The 23,734-nt window shown below is 56.9% G+C and overlaps 2 protein-coding genes across 2 annotated transcripts; one reads left to right on the top strand and one right to left on the bottom strand.

The window, feature by feature from the left end:
• Positions 1 to 309: 309 nt before the first annotated feature.
• KBTBD11 (kelch repeat and BTB domain containing 11) lies at positions 310 to 21,742 on the bottom strand. Its single transcript, XM_027962652.2, has 2 exons — positions 21,700 to 21,742; positions 310 to 7,183 (listed from the first exon to the last, which is right to left on the bottom strand). The coding sequence occupies exon 2, from the start codon at positions 6,435 to 6,437 to the stop codon at positions 4,494 to 4,496; it is 1,944 nt and encodes a 647-aa protein (XP_027818453.1). The 5' UTR covers positions 6,438 to 7,183; positions 21,700 to 21,742; the 3' UTR covers positions 310 to 4,493.
• On the top strand, positions 20,524 to 22,050 carry LOC121818017 (collagen alpha-1(I) chain-like). Its single transcript, XM_042241220.1, has one exon. The coding sequence runs from the start codon at positions 20,524 to 20,526 to the stop codon at positions 22,048 to 22,050; it is 1,527 nt and encodes a 508-aa protein (XP_042097154.1).
• Positions 22,051 to 23,734: the final 1,684 nt, after the last annotated feature.

Below are 23,734 nucleotides of genomic sequence, written 5' to 3'. Positions count from 1 at the left end.
GGGTCCGCCCATGGCCCATGGGCAACGTCCCAGCATAGACGCTGCCCCCTGGGAGCAGTGAGCTGGAAGGGGCATGGTGGGGAGGGTAGGCAGAGGTGCCCACAGGTGCCTGAGGAGTATGGAGGGACCCCATGCCTGGATCTGGTCACTGGAAGCCCCTCCACACTCCTCATTCACAGAGGGGTCGCCTCCCGCCCCCCACCCCTCGAAGGTCAGGCCGGAATCTTCCAGCCCCGAAGCTCATTCGCAGGAGAGGCCCGCCACCAGGGCTCTGCTCCGGCGAGAAGACACAAGGACAGCCTCGCAGACTGCAGGACAGCTAGCATCGCCCAGTGATTTATTTCATCTCGGCATAAACAGGCAGGTGGACAGGGTTTACGGGGTTGGCACTCAATACTCGGACACGAGCGCTGATCAGTATAGCATCAGCTGGGCAAAGCTGTGTCTTCAATATGGCTGTTTGTCTTCAACACCCAGCAACATCACGGCACTGCTTAGCGGTTTCAAAAGCCTCAGAGGAGCTTGCGTCTCACAGGAGGCCAAATCTGGTCTTCTGTTTCATTTCACACCAGTTCACCAAGCAGGTAGGAGGCTCTCACCCATGCCAGTTCCCACACTAGGAGCCGGAGCCTCGCGGTGCCTTCCAGGATGCGGGGAAGCAAAGAGAACGTGGCTCTGATGCACACTCAGATGCAGCCCGAACACGACACGTTCCCATCCTTAGTTCCTGTTATCTTCCCGTGAATAATGATGTCGCAGAGGAAAGGGGGAAAGGAGAACACTGATTTTTTTTAAAGACACCAAAAATGAAACATTTTGTAAGCTAGGAAATCGTCCACAATAAGACAGAACGCAAAAGAGCACTTCTGTTTACATTCCGACCCAGGAAGGTGTTAAGACAGATGATGTCCTGAAACCATCTTAAAAGGAAAAGGCAAAGACTTAAAAACACATTTCGTTTCAAAACATTTCAGAGGAAGTTACCCAAGAGACCAACAAATTAAACAGTGGCTAAAAGAATCACTAAATTGACACCGGAAAATAACAAGGGTGGACCAGGTGATTTAAGTATCTGTAGCAAAAGTGATACAGGGAGTTGTTGTCACTAAGCAGCCAAAGAATTTCTGCAGCATTCCTTCTCTGAAAGGAAAGTAAACTGGTGCAGAAATAAAGTCATCGTGGTCCCAGGCCAGCCCCATAAAGCAGCCAGAGTCCACGCTGGCGCTAGCACCAGAGCTCTCCCTGACCGGCAGGAAAAACAGAAAGGAAATGAAGATGACTTCACCCCAATCCTTCGGGTTCCAAACGAACCCTGATTCACAACACAGAAGTCATCATTACTGTCAACTAACCAAAAGATTAAGCTTCCGCGAATTACGCGTCCCCTGAAAATGCCCCGCTGCTCTTTCGAATGTCTGGGAATGTCAGTGTTTGGGGGTTTCTTAATTTCATGAGGATTACGGATGTTGTATATGCACTGCCCTCATTTGATTCAAGCGACAGGAGAGCAGGGGTCCTTTTGCACCAGCTGGTTCTCTACAGAGAGCTGGACACAGGCTCAGCAATGGGACAAGCCCTGGAGCTTCGGCCCTGGAGGCCTGCCCCTCGCCCAGCCCTCCTGCGCAGAAGGGTCCTGGGCGGTGGGCTCTTCTATTCGCACACTTGGCGCACCGCCTGACTGGCCCCACGCCCCAGGTACTGGCCCCTAAACAAAATAAACTGGTCTTCGCAGCACACAGGTCCTCTGGCACCTGTTCTCAGTGATGCTGCCGTGAGAAACGTGGTCTACAAGGTTCAAAGCCCACCACCGTCCTTAGATATCCTCCGGGATCTCGTCCTGACAACCCCCCGGGGCTCGGGGCCAGCTCCCACAGGAAGCGGTGCTGCGTCTCAGCCAGGCGTCCCTTCATTCAATTCAAGGATGAAATAATATTCAAACACTCCAGCAGGGTGTGTCATCGTCTGGCTGTCCACTGTCTGACAGCTAGTATGTCTCCCATCTCCAATGGGGAGAGTTGACTTTAGAAGCCCACTTTAGGATTTGTGTTTTTCAGTGGTAAGCATCCTAGGAATGATTTCTCAAGTAAAATCACAGTGATCATATCTCATGAGTTTGATATTGAAGGAATGAAAATATTACCTCGGTTCCATTTCAAATAAAAATTGAGCATAAATAATGAAAGTCTGGAGAAAAATGTACTGTCATGTGAGACGCTCGTGTCTTTACGAGAACAGTGTGTTTCTTTTGGACCTCACTTCTCCTGCCATGTCTCCAGTCTGCTCCTACAAAGTCAGGCAGTCTGGAGCCTGGTTTTTCCTAAGATGCTGACCTGAGTTGCCAAGACATCCTGTCGTGTCAGGAGCGGTCACGGGCAGGCGCACAAGTTCCGAGAACACACAGGCTGAGACGGCAGAGGCCTGGCCTCGGGACAGGCATGAGTCATGCTGAATTTCTAAGCATGCTTAACTGGCCACTCTAACAACCACTGCCTCTTTAGGAAGCGTAACCTATTCCCCGCACACCCGCAGGCCGCACAGGGAGGCTCCCTCCCATCACTGATTCATGAGGAAATCACGATAAGCTACACATGACTCCATCGACCTCTGTGCCAGTAACCTTCAATGGGCACTTTTCCTGTCATTAAAAAAAGTGGATTGGGTTCAGAATCCAAGTCAGTTGGCCTCTCTTTACGAACATGTATTTTATCCTTAAATGTTTAATAAATAGTACACCCTGCCTTTTAATCCTTGTGCCCTATTACAGTAGTGAAATTTCATGTTAGTTTTATTAATGGTATTTTGGAGTTCACAATTACACAAAAGTAGTTCATTTGCTAAACTACATTATGTTGTTGTTGTTTAGGTGCTAATTCACGTCCCACTCTTTCGCAACCCCATAGACTGCAGCCCAGCAGGCTCCTCTGTCCATGGCATTTCCCAGGCAAGAACACTAGAGTGGGTCGCCATTTCCTTCTCCAGGGGATCTTCCTCACTCGAGTCTCCCGTATTGACAGGCAGATCCTTCACCGCAGAGCCACCGGGAAAGCCCCAAGCCACCTTATAAACACATGCTCCCCTCATGTCAATATGCTCTCTGTCACTCTGCCACACTTTCTTAGAATAATGGTTGTGAAAATAAATTTCCCTCAGTTACAGAACAAATATTTCAGTTCAGTTCAGTCATTCAGTCGTGTCCGACTCTGCGACCCCATGAATCGCAGCACGCCAGGCCTCCCTGTCCATCATCAACTCCCAGAGTTCACTCAGACTCACGTCCATCGAGTCAGTGATGCCATCCAGCCGTCTCATCCTCGGTCGTCCCCTTCTCCTCCTGCCCCCAATCCCTCCCAGCATCAGTCTTCTCCAATGAGTCAACTCTTCGCATGAGGTGGCCAAAGTACTGGAGTTTCAGCTTAAAACATCACAATTAGTGGGTTCAAACTATACCTGTATGTTTTTCTTTAGAACTCTCAAAAGGAAAAGGATGTTGGTCCTCTTCCAGGGGGAATACCACTCTCTTCAAGCCCACTATAAAACATCACAGCGGCTGGGCACACCTGGCCCTACTTTCAAAGCAGGTGAGCACCACGGCCGCTGTCAGCCTCGCCTACGGACGCTACGCTCTCCGGCAAACACTCACAAAAGATCTAAAACCCGAGCAACAGTCAATCATTGCTACACCTTTGAACATAATGATGAACATCCTTGAAACTGAAAGTATTAAACCCACCTCAGTTAGGTGATGAGAGGGACCTGCTCTCAGGTGTGTGGACCTTTGACCCCGTCCGGGGGCCCTGGGATGACAGGAAATATCTCCCGTGCTCACTGGACAGGAGACATTATTGGGAATCAAAGATTTCATCTGTAATATTTCTTACATTCGGAGTTGACACATAGGGCAGGAACTTTTAAACTAAATTAGAAAAGCTTTAAGAGCTTGATTTATCAGTTATAATTTTAAACTCCAAGCTAAAAAAAAGTATGACCTTCTTTCAAGGGTTTCCAGGAATATGGTTCACACTGGCCTCATTTAGGACTCCAGTCTGGGAGCCCCCGCGTTTCCCAGGGCCTTCTCAGCGCGCAGTAACAAGGGGGCTGGCACCCCGCAGCACTCAAGCCTGCCTCCCGGCGGGAAGCACCGTCTCTGATTCTGTTTCCTTCTTTCTCAGATATGCTGTATCTTATTTGCAAAGTTATTTGCTCATATCCTGCATCTTAAGCCATCGACCCCCCATTAAGCAAAGCAAAACAAAGCAGAAGGGATGCAGAGTAGAAAGGGGGCCTGAAGGCGGCATTGCACGCGGTTTGCCAGGCCCGGTAGTGACAAGCACTACCCTCCTAAGTTATCCCCGTGGGCACAGCCCACCCCCGACCCTCTCCCCCGGCCTCCGCTCCCCTTGCGCCCTTTCGGGTTCCCAGTTGGGACCTCGGCCCACGGCGCATTCCCTGTCTCGGGCTGTGGAGGGACACGCCGGGTGACCACCTGGCCCATCCTATACAGCGCCCTCCTCCCCTCGGTCCGGCCTCTCCTCCGGCAAGTTGAGCACGAAGGGGAAGAGCAGGCCCCGGGCGTCCGCCGGGGTTTGCAGCGACTGGAGCTCAAAGCTGCCTTCGGGGCCCGCGTCGCCGGCGCCGGGCTCGCCCTCACCCGGCGGCACGAAGCGCCAGGTGCCCGCGCGGCTCACGCAGTAGATGGTGCCCTCCAGCGCGGCGCAGCGGAAGGGCTGCAAGCCCGAGGGCGCGCCCGGGGGCCGCAGGTGCGAGGCGCAGCGGCTCCACTGCTTAGCCAGGCAGTGGTAGCGGAGCACACTGACGCCCCCGGCCGGCGCGGCCGCCGGCGCGTCGCCGCGGGCCCCACACAGGTCGAAGCGGTAGATGAAGCCGTCCAGGGCCACCATATCGGCCGAGCGCTCGCGGCTGCTGCTGCACGGGCACTCCTGCCACTCGTCGCGCCGCGGGTCGTACTTGAGCAGGCGGTAGAAAAGTGAGCCCCCGGACACGTAGATCTCGCCGTTGCACGTGGTGGCCTCATGGGCCACGGCGAAGGCGCCCCGGGGCAGCGGGGCCACGGCGGCCCAGCGGTCGGCGCGCGGGTCGTAGCGCTCCACGCTGAGCAGGCACTCGCCGCCCACGGCGTACAGGTGGCCGTCCAGCGCCAGCAGCTGCAGCTGCGAGCGCGCCTGGCGCAGCGGCCGCACGGTGCTCCAGCGATCAGTGGCCGGGTTGTAGCAGAAGACCCGGTCGGAGGGCCTGGCGCGGCCGTCGGGGCCCGCGGGCCCCACGCCTCCGGCCACGAAGAGGTAGTTGTACAGCACGCAGAGGCCGCAGCCCCGCGCCGGCGCGCCCTCCGGCAGCCGTGTCAGCTCGCGCCACTCGCCGGCCGCCTCGTGGAAGCAGTAGACGGCGGCCTCGCCGCGGCCCTCCGCATCCCCGGACGGGCTCTGCGGCCGGCTGCCCGCGCGGTCCCCGGCCGGCCCGAGAGCGGCAGCCAGCAGGCGGGTGCGGCCGGCGCGTAGGCGGCGGCGCAGCAGCAGGTCGCGCTCGGCCCCCGACAGGCGCCCGAAGACGGCGGGCTCGCGCAGCACCTCCAGGTAATGGTCGCTCATGAAGCGGTAGGCGGCCTCGCGCAGCTCGGCCAGCCGCTGCCGCTTGGCCGCGCTCAGCACCTCGAAGCAGTTGGCCAGGCTCAGCTGCGGCGCCACGGCGTCGGTGGCGCGCTGCGCGGCGCAGGGTAGCTGCAGGCGGCGCGCGCCGGCCACCACGTCGGCCACGTTGTCGGGGCGCACTCCCGCCATGCGCCCGCTGTACGCGTAGGCCAGCAGCAGCCGCAGCGCCGCCCAGCCCACGCCCTGCACCCGCAGCACGTCCCGGGACGCGCGCGCGCGGAAGTAGTCGCTGCGCGCCGCCAGCACCGCCTTGTGCGCCCGCAGCCGGCGGCCCGAGACCTCAATGAGCAGGTCGGGCTCGCCGTGCTCCGGGCCGACGCCGGGCGGCACGGGCGCGGGGTCCGCGGGCTCCTCCGGGGACGCGGGCTCCTCGGTCGGCGGGCGCTCCCCGGGGAACGCGGGCTCCTCGGGCGACGCGGAGTCTTCCGGGGACACTGGCTCCTCCGGGGACGCGGCGCCCGCGCTGCCGACGCCCCACTGCCTCTCCACCACCCGCCGGCCGCTGCAACACGAGGGCGGTGAGGCCGCTGCGTCCTCCGCCGCGGAGGAGGCGCGAGACTGCGGCGGGGAGTCGTCCCCGGAGCTGAAGCACAGGGACGCGCTGAGGCTGCAGGGTGTCTGCGCCGGGGACGCCGCGCCCTCCCCCTCGGCCGCGTCCGGCGGCTGCAGGCTGCCCTCTCCCGGAGCCTCGGGAGCGCCGCCCCGGCCCCCGGCCTGGCCGCACGCCCCGTCGCCCGGGTAGAGGACGCAGGGGACCACTGGGCTCTCCATGCGCGCTCGCTCGGGCAGCTGTCCTCGCTCAGCAGCCCCGCATCACTCCGCCCGGACTCGGGCCGCCCCAGGTCGATGGCTCCTCCGGGCTCCGGGTGCGCGATCAGACCACACTTTTGTCTAGAGCGGCTTTCGCTCTCGCGCCGCTCGGCTCGCGCCCGCCCGCCCGCTCTCCCGAAAAAGGGGTGTGTCTGCGGGAGCGCGCTCCCGCTCCCGGCTGAACTTGTGACCCCAGCGCGGTCCCCGCGGGCGGGCGGCCGTCTGCCCGGCTCTGTGTGGCCGGAGCTCCGCGCGGGCGGACGGAACGGCCGGGCAGCCGCTGCCGCCGCTCTGGGCGCGGGTCCCGCTCTGCGGGCCGAGCTGTCGGGTACTAAGCACCTGGCCCGCCCTCTCTCCCGGAGTCACCGTCCATCCGTCCGCATCCCATCGCGTCCGCGCTCGGCGCCGGGCCGCGGTCCACGCTTCCCAACCCTGGCTTTCAGTCCTGCATTACAGGGAGCCGCCCGGGGAGCTTTCTCCTCGTGTGTGACCCCCGTTCACCATCAGGGCTGAGTGCGGGCCTGGCTCGGCGGCGTTCACCTGGGGGCGGGCGGGGGTGCGTAATTCACTCTCCAGGTGGGCGTTAGGACAAGTCAGTGCACACACTAGACCCCTCTTCCTCACTCATCCACCGGGGGCCTTCCTCTGCGACTTCCTTTGTCGGAACATTAGGTGTTTCCATGTCATGTCACCAGCTCTTCGTGTTCCTGTTTACGGGGAAAGAGAGGATGTTTGAGTTTGCGTTTTCCATAGGTGATTTCATGATAACATCTGTCCCCAGCACCCCCACAGGCTGTAGGCTTCAGATTTGGTGGGAAGGGGATTTTGGCTTTTCGGTGCTGGAGAGAGACTTCAGTGAATACTATTTAGGAATTAAAAGACTGTTCCTCCCCTGATTTTTGAGGCTTGTAAAGAAGGACCCAGTTTAGCCAAGAGCCTTAAATATTAATTCATTGGGTTGAACCATAAAACTGCTGGTTTGGGGATCAGTGACAGTCAATACCAACCATTTCCAAACTCCAACCTAATGAGATGTTGTGTGTAAAATTAAGAACTCTCGGTGAGAAAGCATGGTTAGCCTATGACACCTCCTCAGTTCTGCCGTGGGACAGTTCTCCTGAAACCTGATCCAGTCAGCTATCTCAAAATCGGTTAGAGCCAGTATTTGAAGAAAGGTGCTGAGCGAGGGCTCTGGTGTGGGCTTGGCCTCTGAGGCTCCAACCTGAAACCTGTTTGAATTGCTCCTTCTCTGCACCGCACCTCTGAAAACTTCCAAGAAAGGACGCTCCAAAGAGCACTGCTGCTGCTGCTGCTGCTGCTGCGTCCCTTCAGTCGTGTCCGACTCTGTGCGGCCCCATAGACGGCAGCCCACCAGGCTCCCCCGTCCCTGGGATTCTCCAGGCAAGAACACTGGAGTGGGTTGCCATTTCCTTCTCCAATGCATGAAAGTGAAAAGTGAAGTCACTGAGTCGTGTCCAACTCTCAGCGACCCCATAGACTGCAGCCTACCCGGCTCCTCTGTCCATGGGAGTTTCCAGGCAGGAGTACTGGAGTGGGGTGCCATTCCCTTCTCCATCCAAAGAGCACATGTGCCCTCAAAGAGAAGCCCAGACAAAACGAAACAGAAAACAAAACCCACATAACTGCTTGGAAGGCAGAGGTGACACCTGCAGATGAATCAGAAGAATAAACTCTCTTTCCTAAGTTGGCCAAATCTTCACTGAGGCTTAGCAGCCTGGAAGGGGGTCTTGGCATAAGGGGTGGGGCAGCTGTGCTCTGGTTTTCCTACAAAGAGGCTGCGGACAAGAGAAACCCACAAGATACACACAGCCAGGCCCGCCGTCCTTCCAGGCTGTGTTCGCCTCTTAGACCAGATACAGTGATACCTAACCGCCTACCCTCAGCTGCTTCTGATTCTCTGCTAACCGTACTTAATACTGTTACCTGATCCCTGTAAATGCACAGGGCTGAGTGTATGTATGTGTACGTTTATCTGGCTCTTTCCTGCTGCCAAGTTAGGAAAAGGGCTTTCCCATAGTCTCAGAAATACAAGTGTCTCAGAGTTGGAAATTCTAGACATTTGGTTCCCTCTCGCTTCCTCTCTCTTCCCCTCCCTCCCTCCCTATTTCCCAGAAACCGTTAACAGTACCCTGTGGGGCATGTTCCCATGTGCAGGGCGCTGTCTAGGACGTGTGGAAAGGCAGCGTGGGGACGGTGAGGACGAGCTGAAACTCCGACCACGGGCGTGAGGGTCACAGGGGTGCTGTGTGTTTACTCAGCTGTGCCCCAGCCCGCGGAGCTGCTGGGGAGGCGCTGTGTCCACTGAGATGGAAATGAACTCCGGCCCTGGTGACCGGAATGTGATGACAAACTGCAAACGGGCACAGATTTTATAAGCAAAAGTTCTGGCTCTTTCCCAAAATGCCAGAGGTGTTTTCTTAGTCAGCCGAGTCATTCAGGGAAAGTTAGATAAAAAGTAACACGTACTTACATATCTTACCCAAATATATGTATACACCTCCATGCCTGAAGTAGAACCAGAGAACTGGCTCTCTGACTTGCTTCTTTCTTGTCACACTTTCTTTGTATGGTATGGCCAATCTTGGACCTCAGAAAACTAACCAGTTTTCCGCCAGGAAAAGAGTTTCAGAACTTCCTAGTTCCTTCTCTGGCCTGACTCTCATCAGAATGTGCACAGGCCCAACCCCTGAGGGTTCTCCTCTTGGAAGGCATCACAGACTCAAAGCCAAGGCAGGGCATGGGACTCCCTTGAAAAGCCTGAGTTTGGAACGCTCGTGTTTTAAAAGCTCTCCAGAATCCATTTAAAGCCTGAAAGAATCAGGCAAAGCAGAAATTTTGTCATAGCTGCACTAAGCAAGAGCTGAGTGATGGAACAGACACAATCTAGGCGGTCAGTGGCCTCAGCAGGCACGTCCACCCCAGCTCCCCGTGTGCAGCCCACTGTCTGAAGAAAGGTTCTGCAGGCCGACAGGTCCTGCCCCCCGCCAACACACACACGGTGCAGGACAAACAGTCAGCATCCCCAGGAGAAAGCAGAGGACCACTTCCTTTTCCAAATGATGTTCAAGAAACTCAACTTTCAGAGCGAAAACCCTCTCCCCCAGAATGACCCGTTACTGTGGTCTGGCCTTAAAATGGATGGGAAGGAATCAGCCCATTCTGTGTATAACAGTCCTTGGAGGCGTTAGCGGGTTTGCCAAGATGCTCAGGTCAGGTTTCTTTGGTTGGAAGTCCGGGATTTCCAAAGGGACTTTTCCCCATGTTGTACTTGGCTCTAGAATCAGAGTCCCCCTCGGAGGCTCTGGGAGGATTCTGAGCCTGGCGCCGGCTCTGACAACAAGCAACCACCAGACTCCCCGCCAACCGTGGCCCGGGAAGGGCCTCTCCCCCAGCACCTTTCTGGGGGCTGTTAGATGAACCGCCTCCCCACCTAGCGTCGTGACTGACAGGAAGGGATGTGTGAGCAGAGGTGCGGGTGTGCGGTAGTAACAGAATCCTTCCTGACTATTGGTGAGAAAATATTTTAATAGGAACGTGTCTGCTTTAAATATAACTTAGTAGCACTCTCTGTGAAGGATATACACCTCTTCTCCACAGTGTAAATACCCAAGCAGAAGCTTTTGGTCTCTTCCTATGAAGTTCTTCTCTCAATATGAATTTTTAGAAAAAGATTGTGTATGATTTCCAAATGTGGACATTATTTATGCACTTAATGTGGACATCAGATCATTTAAAATTAAGTATGTTTCATTATCATGATATAGGTTGCTAAAGAGAATCTCCCTTTCAAATAAAGTCAATTTTTAAAAAATATTAATGAACAGACTTATGAAGTTTATCTAAACACCTGCAGTGCCTGTTGTTGTAGCCAATTCCTTCTGGGGGTCCTCTGAGCCAGGCCCGCCATGTGTCTGATCCGAGTGTCCTGCCACCTGCTTGTCACAGTAGGGTCCCAGGACCACTCCCTGAGCCCTGCCCGCAGCTGACCCCCACACACCAGGGCGACCCCACTCACACAGTGAGCAGCCAGTGAATCCTGGGATGACGTAACCTGAATCTACTCTGCCAGGCTATGGCACTGTAATTTTTAATTTACTTTTTGCTTTTCATGAAGGACATTTCTAAGACTCGGCAGACTGTAAGGCAACCTCAGTGCAGGAGTGATCGTGACACAGCTCACGCCTGTCTCATCTGTCTTCCAGGCACTGCTATCATGTGTGTTACATACGTGACCCTTGCAAGAACCCTTCTGTGGGGCTGTAGATTTTAGCCCAGTTTTGCCAGAGGAAATGAGACGTGAAGCAGTCTCACCAAGTTCATACGATTCACTAGCCCTGCACATGGCAGGTGGCTAAGCCAGACAGGGCCCACAGCCTGGCTCCAGCATCCATGCCACCCAGCGCCCGCCCAATGCTCTGGGTCCTTCTGTCTGCTACTAGTGTGTGTGTGTGTGTGTGTGTGTGTGTGTGTGTGTAATTTTATTATGTATCTTGGCTGTGCTGGGTCTCCATTGCAGGGGGCCAGCGTTCTCTGGTGCAGTGCATGGGGGCTGCTCTCTAGCTGTGGCAATGGCTGCTCCTGTTGTGGGGCATAAGCCCCAGGGCCTGCAGTCTTCAGTAGTAGCGGTTCCCCTGGCTCTTGAGCACAGGCTCAGCAGTTGTGGTGCACAGTTGCTCCTAGGCATGTGGGATCTTCCCGGACTAGGAATCAAACCTGAGTCTCCCGTGTTGGTGGGCGGATTCTTTACCACTGAGCCACCAGGGAGGTCCTTCCTGTCTGTTCCAGTTTTGAAGGTGAAGCCCAGGACTTTGCCGCATCCGCACGCTGGACTGAGGGACGCCTACGAGACGCTGGTGGGTCTGGTCCACTGCCCAGTGCGTCTGGGGGGCAGGATGCTGGTGGCGGGGGCTGTCCCAGCCCTGAGAGGGAAGCAGATGGAGACGCAGGCAGGTCTAGCGGGAACGGGCCCGCTGGGGCTGTGTGTGGGCGTGATTTAGGGGAATGACAGCAGGCTAACTCTCTGGCACAGCTGCACTGGAGGAAGTAAGATTAGAGAATTTTCTGAAGAAAAGCCTTTACGTAATAGCTGTTCTCAAAGTCCAAACTCCTTAGGCTGGAAAACAAGGCATTGCGCTGTCTGCTCCCAGGTCTGCCCCGAGCTCGGCCCTCGTCCTCGGCCAGAAAGGCCTCTCCACCTGCGGGGCGAGCACAGAACTGCCACCGCGGCCTGGTGAGCCTCACGAGGCTGTGTGTGTGCACACCCCACACAGGTGTGCCTGTGCGTGCAGACCCCGCGCCCTGGTGAGCCCCACGAGGCTGTGTGTGTGCACATCCCACACAGGTGTGCCTGTGCGTGCAGACCCCGCGCCCTGGTGAGCCCCGCGAGGCTGTGTGCACATCCCACACAGGTGTGCCTGTGCGTGCAGACCCCGCGCCCTGGTGAGCCCCGCGAGGCTGTGTGTGTGCACACCCCACGCAGGTGTGCCTGTGCATGTAGACCCCACGCCCTGGTGAGCCCCGCGAGGCTGTGTGTGTGCACACCCCACGCAGGTGTGCCTGTGCATGTAGACCCCGCGCCCTGGTGAGCCCCGCGAGGCTGTGTGTGTGCACACCCCACGCAGGTGTGCCTGTGCATGTAGACCCCACGCCCTGGTGAGCCCCGCGAGGCTGTGTGCACACCCCACACAGGTGTGCCTGTGCGTGCAGACCCCGCGCCCCACCCTCCCAGAGTGCCGTCAAGAGAACGGCCGAGGTCCTCCCGCTGCAGCGGCACTGCCTCAGTTTATGCGGGAGAAAGGCCCCGCGGGTCAGAGAGCCAAAATCAGGGGAGCGTCTCTGTGCCATTGGCTGTCGCCAGTGACGAGCCATCTGGGTAAGATGATGCCCAGGGTGAAGGGAAGAGGTGTACGTTAATCCAACAGGACAACTAGGTCAGGAAGATCTGAAGCAGAGCTTCGCCATTCCGCCTCCCTCCTCAGATCGCCGGTCTTTGTTTTTGATCTGAGAGACACACATGGTGTCAGAGCATCGTGGCTCACGAGACAGCCCTTGGTAGGAGGTGGACTCTCACTCCCGTAGTCAGCACCCTAGGGCGGGGGCACTCGGGGGCATTGCTGCCGCGGGCTCAAGGGAGCCTGTGCCTTCAGTCACCACCAAACGTGACATCAGACAGGACCCAACTTGGTGCCGTCACAACACGGCCCTGCGCTCCGTGGAGTCACACACCCCGAGGGACTGAAAGGAGAGCATAGAGATACAGGTGTGCGTTCGTCACCTGGAAGACTCCCAAGTGAGCTGAGTACAAACGATACCCTCGCTTTCCAGACGCACCTTCAGGGAACGTGCCCAGAACGCGCGGCAAGAGAAGCACGTGCCTCTGTTTGCGGCTCGGGTTCAGGAGGTGTTGACCTCGGCAGCCACCGACGGTGAACACCGCGGTCCCACAAGGAACCGTGCATGGAAAGAGGCGCATGGACCACAGTCCCACCAGGAAACCTGTAGCCATGAGACCCAGATTTGAGCAACGGTTGAGTAACCTGAGCTCTTCTAAGATAAAGCTGTCTTGTGCATCCTCTGAAATTAGAGGTGAGCTCTCCACCAGGGATGGAAAGCTGGAGTCAGAAGTGAGAGACTTGCCTGGGCTGAACAAATTCACACTTCCCCCCGGTTCTTCAATCTGTTAAAGTCCCATCAGCGGTGATAAATAATTAATAGTATTCTGTCACTTACTTGGTTCACATACTGAGTGGATATAGCTGAATACCCACAATGTTTCAGGAAGTGCCCTGGGTCCTAGACGGGAGCAGGAACCAAAAAGACTTGACCGCAGCCCCCACGGAGCTCCCAGTCTAGGGAGAAAACAAACCTAAGCCATCCTTGTACGAATTCTAGTGAATTGCAAACCACGTAAACAAGGGTCTGGGAGGCGTGATGGACCTGGTTTCTACTGGCATGGGGAAGATTCCTGAGAGCAGGAGGGAGCCAGACACAGGGCCAGGGGAAGCGAGAACAGACTCCTTGGGTTGGAAACAAGCTTGACCAGTTCAGAAACTGGAGAGCCTGGCGCGGCCAGGAGCCCCAGGGTGAGCAGGGCCAGGCCCCACCCTCGCATCCGAATGTCAACAGGAATCCTCTGATGGCTTCAAAGAAGGGAAGGGAGGTGACAGGGCAGCCATGCAATCTGTCTCCTGTTTCAGAAAGAGAGCTTTGTGTCCTTTTGTACAAAAAGATTGATTAAACTTCTTTTAGACTGATTTTCCATCACTGCCAAAAGGACCACACACATGAAAATGGATGAGCTAAATCTACATGTATGGGTGTGAATGAATTCCAAACACATAATTTTGAATTGTTGAAGGTCTGCCCTTTGCAGAAAGATGCCGTATAATATGATTTTCTGCTCCTGCTTATGCTCAGTTATATCTGACTCTGTGCGAGCCCATGGACCGTGCCCGCCAGGCTCCCCCATCCCTGGGCTTCTCCAGGCAAGAACACTGGAGTGGGTTGCCATTTCCTCTCCCAGGGGATCTTCCGACCCAGGCACTGAACCTGCCTCGTGTGTCTCCTGCACCGGCAGGTGGATTCCTTACCACTGAGCCACCTGGGGACGCACCATAATACTATTTACATACATTTAAACATGAAAAAAATCTCCGTATCACTCATGGAAGTGTGAACGGACAGGCTGGGGGGGGGGGTTGGGGAGGGGCTGTCCCCCTGCTGTGTAACACCTGGTTTCCTAAGGATTTGAAGGGTAAGCGGCAAGATGGTAACATGTATTAAAGCTCACTGGGATAACATCGGTATTTTAATCACATTGTTAATGGTGTTTGATTATTTTATAACTTACAACTTAAAAATGTTATCCCATATGTGTAATCAGTATTCGTCAATTAAATAATCTATCTGGCCTGCGACTGACTCTCGGAAGCCGCGCAGTCTGAAACGTACTTAAGCCACTAGGTAACAAGACTCCTAAGTTGCCACACTCTTAGTGCTGCCAGTACGTGAGTCAAGTCAAGGTCAAACTGAAATGTGGGGAAGTTAAATAAAAACCCACATTTTACAATTTTCAAAGTTCTAAGCTCTTGGTTTTATACAGAGACTTATCTAACATCACACACACCCGTTACTGGCAAGCTGGAACCCAGATCCCTCTCCTACTAACTGCACTTGTTTACTTATCACTGTTGGCATGAATGGACCACAAGCTAGAAAGCCCTGTCTCTGACCTCTGTCCTGCTTTGCTGTGGTTAGGACGTAACAATAGAGTCCCCCCGCCCCCACCTATGTCCTCAGGTATCCTGCCAGTTCCCAGAAGCGATGCTCTTAACCTAGGCCCGCCCCTTCCGGCTCAGCAGGTCCTGGGAAAGGGCCCGAGTCTTGCCTGGAAACCGCTGCAGAGCAGAACTGCCTTCTGTTTGGCTGTCAGGAGACAAGGAACCTGGCGCAGAGCTTACAGGGAGGAATTCATCCAAATTCAACATGTGATCTCTGTCCTCTAAGCAACGAGGGTGGCGGACGGGAAGCGGAGGCAGATAAAATGCCAGCTCGTCTCTCACTGTTGACACCTGGCTTCTGAAGCAGAAATCCAGACACGTTCTGTCAGTGGGGGTTCCTCCATGCGAGTGTCCCTCCATGTGAGTGTCCCTCCATGTGAGCGTCAGAGGCCTCTCCCCTCAGGACAGTCCTGAGACTGCCAGGAATAAGTGGATGCAAAACGAAACATTTAAGTGATCTTGAGGCTCAATCCAAGGAAACTACTGGGTTGGCCAAAAAATTAGCTAGGGTTTTTGTTGCATTATATGGAAAAACCCAAACCTTTTGGCCAGCCCAAAGTATTATTAACCTGCTGTCTTTGCAAACTCTTTTAAAGTGAAAGTGTTAGTTGCTCAGTCATGTCCGACCCTTTCTGACCCCGTGGACTGTAGCCCTCCAGGCTCCTCTGACCATGGGATTCTCCAGGGCTAGGCTGCCATGTCCTCCTCCAGGGGATCTTCCCAACCCAGGGGTCGAACCTACGTCTGCTACATCACAGGCAGACTGTTTCCCACTGAGCCACCCGGGAAGGCCAGCAACTGCCTAAGTGAGTTTACAGGCGAAGGCTGCCAACATACGGGTTTCCACTGGATTTCCCCCAAGTGTGGGCGTGGAGTCGGGGCTGCAGTGAGGTCAGGGTGAGGGGGTCACATGTCTCAGGAAGAGGCTATTTTGAGAAACAGCACTTCCACTGGGGCAGACACCACAGGAGGTCAGGCAGTGGTGACTCTGGGGAGGGTGTGACACCCCCACACACACACACATCGCCCCTTCCGGCTGTCTTCTGGAGTCTGGAAGTCCACAAGGAGGTGGCCGTGATGCCGCACAGCCCGGCTGGGTGGGGGGCATCTTCAGGTCTGGTCCCAGCACAGCCGACCCCAGGAGCCCCTCACACAGCGGGCCTCACCAGGCAGGCCTGGGCTCCCCAGCACCAAGGGCCCAGGCGACAGGCACGCACCCCGCAGGCAGAGCCCTCTCTCCCAGGCCTTCCACTTGGGCAGCTGGCCTTGTTCTCTTTGGAGCTCTGCTGGGCAGCCCTGCCCCGCACGGCCCCACCCTCGGAGACCAAAGGGCCAGCAAGACTGAGCCTTGTCCCCACACGAGGCCCCTGTGCTTGGACCGGGACACCCAGCCTCCACGGGGCACAGACCTCAAGGGCTCGGGAGCCGGGCCACAGGAGGGCAGGCGGAGGGCTGCACTCAGCACCACAGGGCGGGCAGCTCGGGCCCAGGAGCCTGCAGCCCCGCCGGCCGGCAGAAGGAGCTGGAGGGGGCGTGGCAGGACGGCGCAGGACACAGCTCATGGTCCCTGGGGCCCCTTGGTGCAGCCTGGTGCGGTCATCCCCTGGGTGACGACGGCCCCCCACAGGTGTGCTCCAGCCCCAGGATCCCCAACGCTGGTCACTGCGGTGAAGGAGGCTGTGCTGAAAAGGGCAATCACACCGCTTCCGCTCTTAGGACCGACACACGGGGGCCTGGTGCCGACCTGTGAGAAGTCCGGGGCCTCCGGGGACCCAGCTGGAGCCCACAGAGACAGTGCTGCCAGGGGGCCCAGCTGGCAGCAGATGTGGGCGGCCTCAAGGGCATCCATCGAGCTTCCCCGCCAGACTGCCCAGCCTGTACATCTACAGGGCACCGCAGCCCTGCTGTTCTGAGCCAGCAGGTCTGGAGTGGTCAGTTATGGAGCCACCTGGACGGGGCTGCCAGCAAGGCAGGAATAGCGTGGTGGCCGCAGCTGGGCAGGCAGTGGGCAGATGCATCAGGGCTCCGAGGACAGGTGGGCAGGGCTCCTGGACTGGGCGCTGGGTGGCAGGGCTCAGCAGTGCCATGGCCCCACGATGCCAGAGACGGAGGGCTCTCCGGTGAGCGGGATGACGCCAGAGGAGACTTCCAGGGGGGCCGGGGTGGCCCTGCTGAGTGCTCTCTCTGTGACTTGAGAGAAGAGGGGACCTGGAGAAGGAAGGGTTCCATTTTCAAGTGCAATTTGGAGGAAACATAAAGGAAGCAGGCTCACGGGGTTCACGGATGAAGCTCTTCTCCTCCCCAGCGCCTCCAAGACTGTCGAATTCAGACGGGGCTTCAGAGCCAAGATCAGTCCAAGCAGCACAATCAGATCTCTCTGAAGACCTCCTGGTATCTGAGGGGCACCAGGCAGAGGCCCTGGAAGAGTCTTGCAGTAAACAACAGGGCTTCTAGGAATTTTAAGGGTGCTTTTCACAGCAGCCTTGCAGGGAGTCCCAGGTGGAGAAAGGACTGAGTGGACCTGTGGATGACACCTCTGTCTAATGGCTTCAATCGCAGCAGATCCATAGAAAACCCACGATGTCTCTAAGATAACTGCACAGGAAGGATTCTGCCAGCTGGCGTCAATGGGACAGATCAGCTCAAAGAACCCAGGAGGCAGGCTGAGAAAATCACTCAGCCGCAAGCACCAGGCACTTTTTATGGAAAAGGGAGGACTTAGAGGATCAAGAAGGCAGAGCCAGGAGCATCTGAGAATCACTCCCAGAGCTGGAACTGAGCCCGCTTGTGTCCGATGGACCTGCAGGGCTGCCCACGGAGCGGCCGCTGCATGTCGCCCTTCCCATCTGAACAGGACAGTGCGATGCGTCAGCCTGGCTGGGCCTTCGCACCCAGGTGTTTGCTCAAATGCCAGCCTGGAAGGTATTTCTGTGAAGGTGTTTTTAGTTGAGATTAATATTTAGACCAGCAGACTTGAAGGAAAGCTGACTACTCTTCACAGTGTCTGAGACCCACTCCCTGGTTCACAGATGGCGTCTTCTCCTGTGTCCTCAGCTGGAGGAAGGGCTGGGGTCTCCACGGGGTCTCTGTTATCAGGGCACTTACCCCATCATGGGGGCTGCACCCTCACAACCTCATCACCTCCCAAAGACCCCCACTTCCTAATACCATCACCTGGGGGTTGGGCACAGCATGTGTATTTGGGGAACAGTCTGCAGCAGCCACTGTTTGTGGGTTGGTCATCAGACAACCCCATCGGATGGAGCGAGCTTCCTGTTATCTGCGCTGTGGACCGCAGTCCACTGGAAGCTACTGGCCACCCAACGTCAGAACAAGCCCTGTGCCTTTCAGTGACCATTCTGATGGCTGTCTGAGGAACTGGTCGTGGGGGCCAAGGGGGTGCCTGCGGTGGGAGCAGGAGGCGACCCTGGCTTGGACAGAGGCAGCGGCTCCGCGTCTGCACCGTGGCCCCGTGACTAAGGGTTCTCAAGGCCAGCGCTGAGGGCACCCCCCTCAGCACAGGGGCTCTCGCTTACACAACGCTCGGCCACGTCCTCCCCCAGTCTCGCTCTGTGAGCCACGCAGTCTCAGCTCTCCAAAGTTAATCCACGTCCTGCTCCATCAAGGCCTAGCGTGTAAAGCTTCATCAAATTTACAAAGGAAATGCCACAGTTAATGAGGGATAAACGTGTATTAACTCACAAATCTCTGACATGGCCGGGGTGCCCATCGGCCTGCCTTCTTTCTCCGACGCGCCAGTGTCTCACCACTGTCTCCGCAGGGTGGCCCCTGCCGTCCTCCGTTGCTCAGCTTCATGCTTCAGACCCCAACTCACAATCCCTGAGTCACGTGCTCTCATAGGGGTTTGTTCCTCTCCTTCAGAGACACTGCCTGCTTGTTACCACACACGAATTAACATCACTTTCACCGTATCAGAACCTAAGCTGTAGGGAGACAGTTTGTGGGAGCCGGAGGCTGTATCAGTTTTAAATGCCATTGTATTCCCAGCACCTAGAACTGCGCCTGACCTGGGTGGGACAGACACTCCATAGATGTTTGTGAAAGGAAGAAATTGGTTTTTAATCCATCAAATATTGTATAAGACTTGCAACGGCTTCAATTTCCAAAGTGCTGTTTATTTTAATATTCTTTCTAGCAGGAGCTGGCTTACTGGCAAAAGGCAAACTCCTGGAAGTTCTTGGTTTACCCCAAAAGCCAAAGCTCATTGTTAACTATTTCACAAAGAGCTGCGGGTGCCAACACTGTCATTTTAGAGTAATTGCAATAATTCCAAGAGAGAAACCTGAGTCAAGGCCCCAGTGGAGACAGTGATCCCTGAACTCACTCCCCAGAACAGACCCGCCCTGGGCCACCAGGGGAGGGCGCGCCGGGACAGGGAGGGTCTGGTCTGCGCCCCGATGGCCCCACGGCACCTCTGGGGCGGCCCTGCAGCCGTCCTCCTGGGTCACCGTGCCTCCAACTAGGGAGGCTGAGGGGCATTACAGCCGCCTAAGTAGTTCCAGATTCACCGCAGAGCTGTGATTACAGACAATTTATGCTGTTGGTATTTAGGAAAAAACTGAAACAGGATCCCAGATGGAGGCCCCACAGCACGGAGCGCCGCCTGGTTTCAGCACAGGGACGAGACTGGACTTGGAGCTGAAAGGAAGCCTCCTGCTTCCCCGGTGCCAGCGTGGCAGCTTGTATGAGCACATGCAGAAACGGAGCGATGGGGCTGCCAGGAAGATGCTCGGGGAGGAAGGGACGGCCTTGCCACGTTCCCAGACCCTCTGTTCTCCCAGCGCTGGAGCCAGCAGCCGGCATGGTCCCGCCCCAGGAACACCCAGACACTGGGACCAGAGGGGACCGCACAAAGCCAGGCTGCCCCAGCGGCTCATCCTGATGAACCACGGACACTTCACTGTCTTCTCCCCTCCTCCCAAACCCAAGAGGGCCTTATGGCCTGTAAGCAAAATCTCTGAACTCTTTTCATTGTGTTCTAATTATATTATCAGCAATATCCCGTGCAATTGACATTACAAGGTGGAAAGACCTTATTTCTTTAAACATTTGCTTTGTTAGGCCCCAAAGGGACAGCCGGAACCTCCAGTTAAGAGTGCATTCAGGGGACTGTCTGGGCAAATCTGAGGGATGGGGTGCTCCCTTCTTCATTTCCCGGGTACGGAGGAGGACTCTTAATAATAGGGCACCATTAGCTCAGGGTAAGAGGCCAGGGGAACACTGGCAGTCCATTAAGGGTCCTAATTGGAAGCTGAGTACCTGTGGTTGATGTGAAAAGGAGGGAGGCGGCCTGATCACAGGCTGGGAAGAGTGAACTCGCCACCCCCCAACCCCCACTGAGGGGCTGCACAGGGATTTAAAATCTGCCTGCAAGGCGCCTTCAGTGCTCTGAGCAGAAATAAAGCTTATTACATTGATTTGTTCTTTTCCTTGCCCTTAGAATAGATGTGGGGGTGGGTGGAGATAGAGGATGTGGTTTTGTAGGAACCTAAGAAGCGGTGGAATTTTTTTTTTTTTTTAATTTACTTAAGGCTACAGGAGCAACCACGCCAGAGTGGCAGACCCTGCCGGCCCCGACCCAGAGGCTGGGGGGGTTCGGGGGGGCGGGGCGGGCGGGAGGCTTCCCGTGGAAATGCATTTAACCTCCCCTTCAGACACGTGAGCCGGCCACACGCTGTCTTTATTGAAATGCGGCGTCTTCTCGCGCCCCACCCCCGGCCATCGTGATGTCAGGCACGTTCCAACCCAAGCGACAAGCACCGCTGGTGGCCCGTCTGGTCGGTCAGTGGGGCAAAGACTCCAAGAAAAGAAAGAACTCGCTGTGCACCAGCCCGGCACCCCGCGAGCCCCCAGCAATGCCGGCTGCACAAGGAGGGGGGCCGGGGTGTCGCGGAGGGCCCCGGGGGTCCGCAGGGCAGTCGAAGGGGCGATGGGGGCGAACCGGCGAGAGCCTCCGCACACCCTCCGGCACGTCCCTCCCCTCCGCGGTCCCAGGTCCGGGAGGGCCCTCCCACCCGCTTCCTGTGGCGCCCAGAGACGGACGCTCCGGAGGCAGCGCGGCCCGGCCATGGCCGCCCGCGAGCCAGGCCCGCGCGGCGCCGAGCACAGGCCCAGGCACTCCTTGGGAGCGGGAAGTGGCCGGCTCTGCCGGCCGCAAACGTGGCCACTGGGCCGGGACCGCCTCCCCAAGGAGCGTCCGGCCTGGGGCGCGGGGCGCGGGGCGCGGGCCCGGCTCCTCCCCGCCGGCCCCGGCTGCTCCGCCCCCGAGCTGGCTCTGGCTGGGCTGCGCTCGCCGAAGCCCGATCGGCGGCGGGAACGACGGAGACTACGGCGCCCCTGGGGCTGTGTCCTCGGAGGCGGTCGCCGCGGGCACGGCGCAGGGGCTGGTCGCCCCCCGCTTCCGGCTGCAGCGCCCGGGGAGTCCCCGCGCCGCCCCCTCCACTAGCCGCCCCGGAGCCGGGCAGGACCCCACACTCCACCGGGCCGTCTCCCCGCGCTGCCCACCGTCCCCGCCCGGGGGGCCACCCCTGTCCCGGGCAGTGCCCACTCTCGGACCCCGGGCCCAATTACCCTCCGCCTCCTGGGCCCGTCTAGCCGCTGCCTGCCCCTGGGGGCCCACCCCTACCTCGCAGGTCCTCGCCGCGCCCTCCACCCGGTGCCTGCCCGCGCCCGGGGTGCGGAGCCCTCGCCGGGGTCCCCGACGCGCGCGCGCCGGCCTCTCCCGCACCTGTAAGAACGCCGGGGGCGGGCGGGCTGCCTCCCGCGCACCTGCGCCAGCGCCCGTGGGGGCCCGCGCGTCTTCCCGGGGCCCAGCGACGCCAGCCTGCCCAGCGAGTGCCCCCCGCGCCCCCGGCCCCGGCAGCGCGCGCTCGGCCGCCGCGGCGGCGGGGCCCGGCACTCACCACGTCCTGGAGGCCGCGCCGGGCGCCGGCGGGTCTGAGAAGCGCGCCGCGGCGGGGACGCGGGCGGGAGGGCGGCCGCAGCCCGGAGCCGGGAGCGCGTGCTCGGGAGCGCGCCGGCGCGCCCCGGCCCCCGGCCGCCCGCCCCGAGCCGTCGCCGCTCGCTTAACCCTTTCCAGGGCTGTGAGGGCCCGCGGCCAGCCGGCTGGACGCGCAGGAGGCGCGGGCTGCGGCCCGGACCCCTCGCACCGCGTACAGCCTGAGTTTGAATCCAACAGCTCCGCCACCGCCCAGCGAGAAACAGGTTCCCGCTGGCGCGGTCCCCGCCAAAGACCAGGCTCTTTTGTGTCCTAGTCCGCCCATCCCCCCAGAAAAAATAATATATATAAAATAAAATCATGGAATTTAGAGTTTACGTTTTTGGAAAATTAGGGACGATGCGTTGTTGAAACATTTAGTGGTTAAAAAACTGCCTACATCCGTCCAGACTCCGGAGTAAAAAGGCAACACTGAGAACCCTCAAGTGGAGGAAACGCTGAAACTTGTTCTTGTATCTAGAAGCGTGGCCCCCCACCTCCAGGTCCCCGCAGCGGGGACAGGGCGCATTGCGACGAGGGACCCTCCGAACCTGAACCCCGAACCTCGAACCTCGGGGAGGAGCAGGGCCAGGGACCTGCCAGCGCACGGGGAGGTGCGCCCCCCGCCCCAGCCTCGCTGCTCCGTCACTGAACACAGCTCTCCTGCAGGGTCAGCTCTGGTTAAGACTGGACTCCTGAGGGTCAGTGTTATTTTAAAGGTTTTGTGCAAAGTAGTGATTAAATTTCCAGAGGCACAGAAAGCTTATGTCTTTACTTTTCTTTTAAAAAATTTTGCCTTCGTCAGTCTTCACCAGTTAAATGTTAATGCCCTCTTCGGTTTTCAGTACCAGAGTTAATGCCCTGAGACCATCCTTCAAAAGATCTTCATTTAATTACTAAGTACAATACCTCAGCATTTGGGTTAAAGGCGGCAGACACAGCAAACTATTGGGAAATAACATCCTTATCAGTTAATTCTAGTGGGTGCAGACCTTTGGATGCTGAAACAACCCCTATCCTGCACCATTTTTATTTTACCCAGCTGATGTCAGAAGTATTTTAGAATCTTCTAGGGTCGTTTCAGTGCATCTGTTTACCTTTTTACATGGAGGCTGCGTGTAACAAGCTTACCCTACACCATGATTTGCAGATATCTGGAGGGGAGTTTAAATTTATCCTCTCCCCGCATCTTCTCAAGAGGAGCGGGCCTGACCGTAGTCTCACAGCACCATCTGGCTTCCACGTCCACCTGTCTGCATCAGCCTCCAGGGGCCACCGGGCCTTCCCCAGCCACAGGCGCTGTCACCACTGAGGTCCCGGTGTGTCCTCTCCACCACTCTGCCAGCTTCCAGAGATCCACTTGTAAGTCATATTAACTTTTCTCCCCACTGGATTTACAATGCTTGGCATATAGTAGGTTCTCAATAAACGTTTACTGAAGGAATGAAAAAAATAACTGAATTAACTTGGGAAACCCATGCAACCTCTAAGCCGTCTAGTAGAGAAGCAGAGTAGGGAACCTCACTGATTTTCAGACTTCAGATGTTTTATTTTTTACTTTTTGACCACACCATGCCACGTGGGGTATCCCAGATTCCTGAGCAGGGATGGAACCTGTGCCCCCTGCAGTGGAAGCAGGGGAAGTCCCTAGATGCTTTATTACAAAAAAAAAAAAAATGCACTCTGGCCCCAATGTGATCAATGGAAATTGCAGAAAAACACTACATATATTTAATTAGGAGTTCATTCAAACGCCAGGGACCTCTAGATTTCCTGAAATTGAACCTGGGGTATAAAAATGCCAAGAAGTACTAGCTGTCTTAAATATTTTTTAAAAAACATCTATTTCTAGAGTCTTTCAAGAAAACTATTTTGCTATTTAAATTCTCATGGCTCAGGGAGAGCCTGCTTTTGATGGTTGACTTCAATTGTGCAAATGTATCACTGTGCAAAACTGTGCC

The sequence above is a fragment of the Ovis aries genome, chromosome 26 (assembly GCF_016772045.2).
Source record: "Ovis aries strain OAR_USU_Benz2616 breed Rambouillet chromosome 26, ARS-UI_Ramb_v3.0, whole genome shotgun sequence".
NCBI classification, from domain to species: Eukaryota; Metazoa; Chordata; class Mammalia; order Artiodactyla; family Bovidae; genus Ovis; species Ovis aries.
The sequence above is the reverse complement of the archived record's forward strand: the minus strand, read 5'-3'. Positions and strand labels throughout refer to the sequence as shown.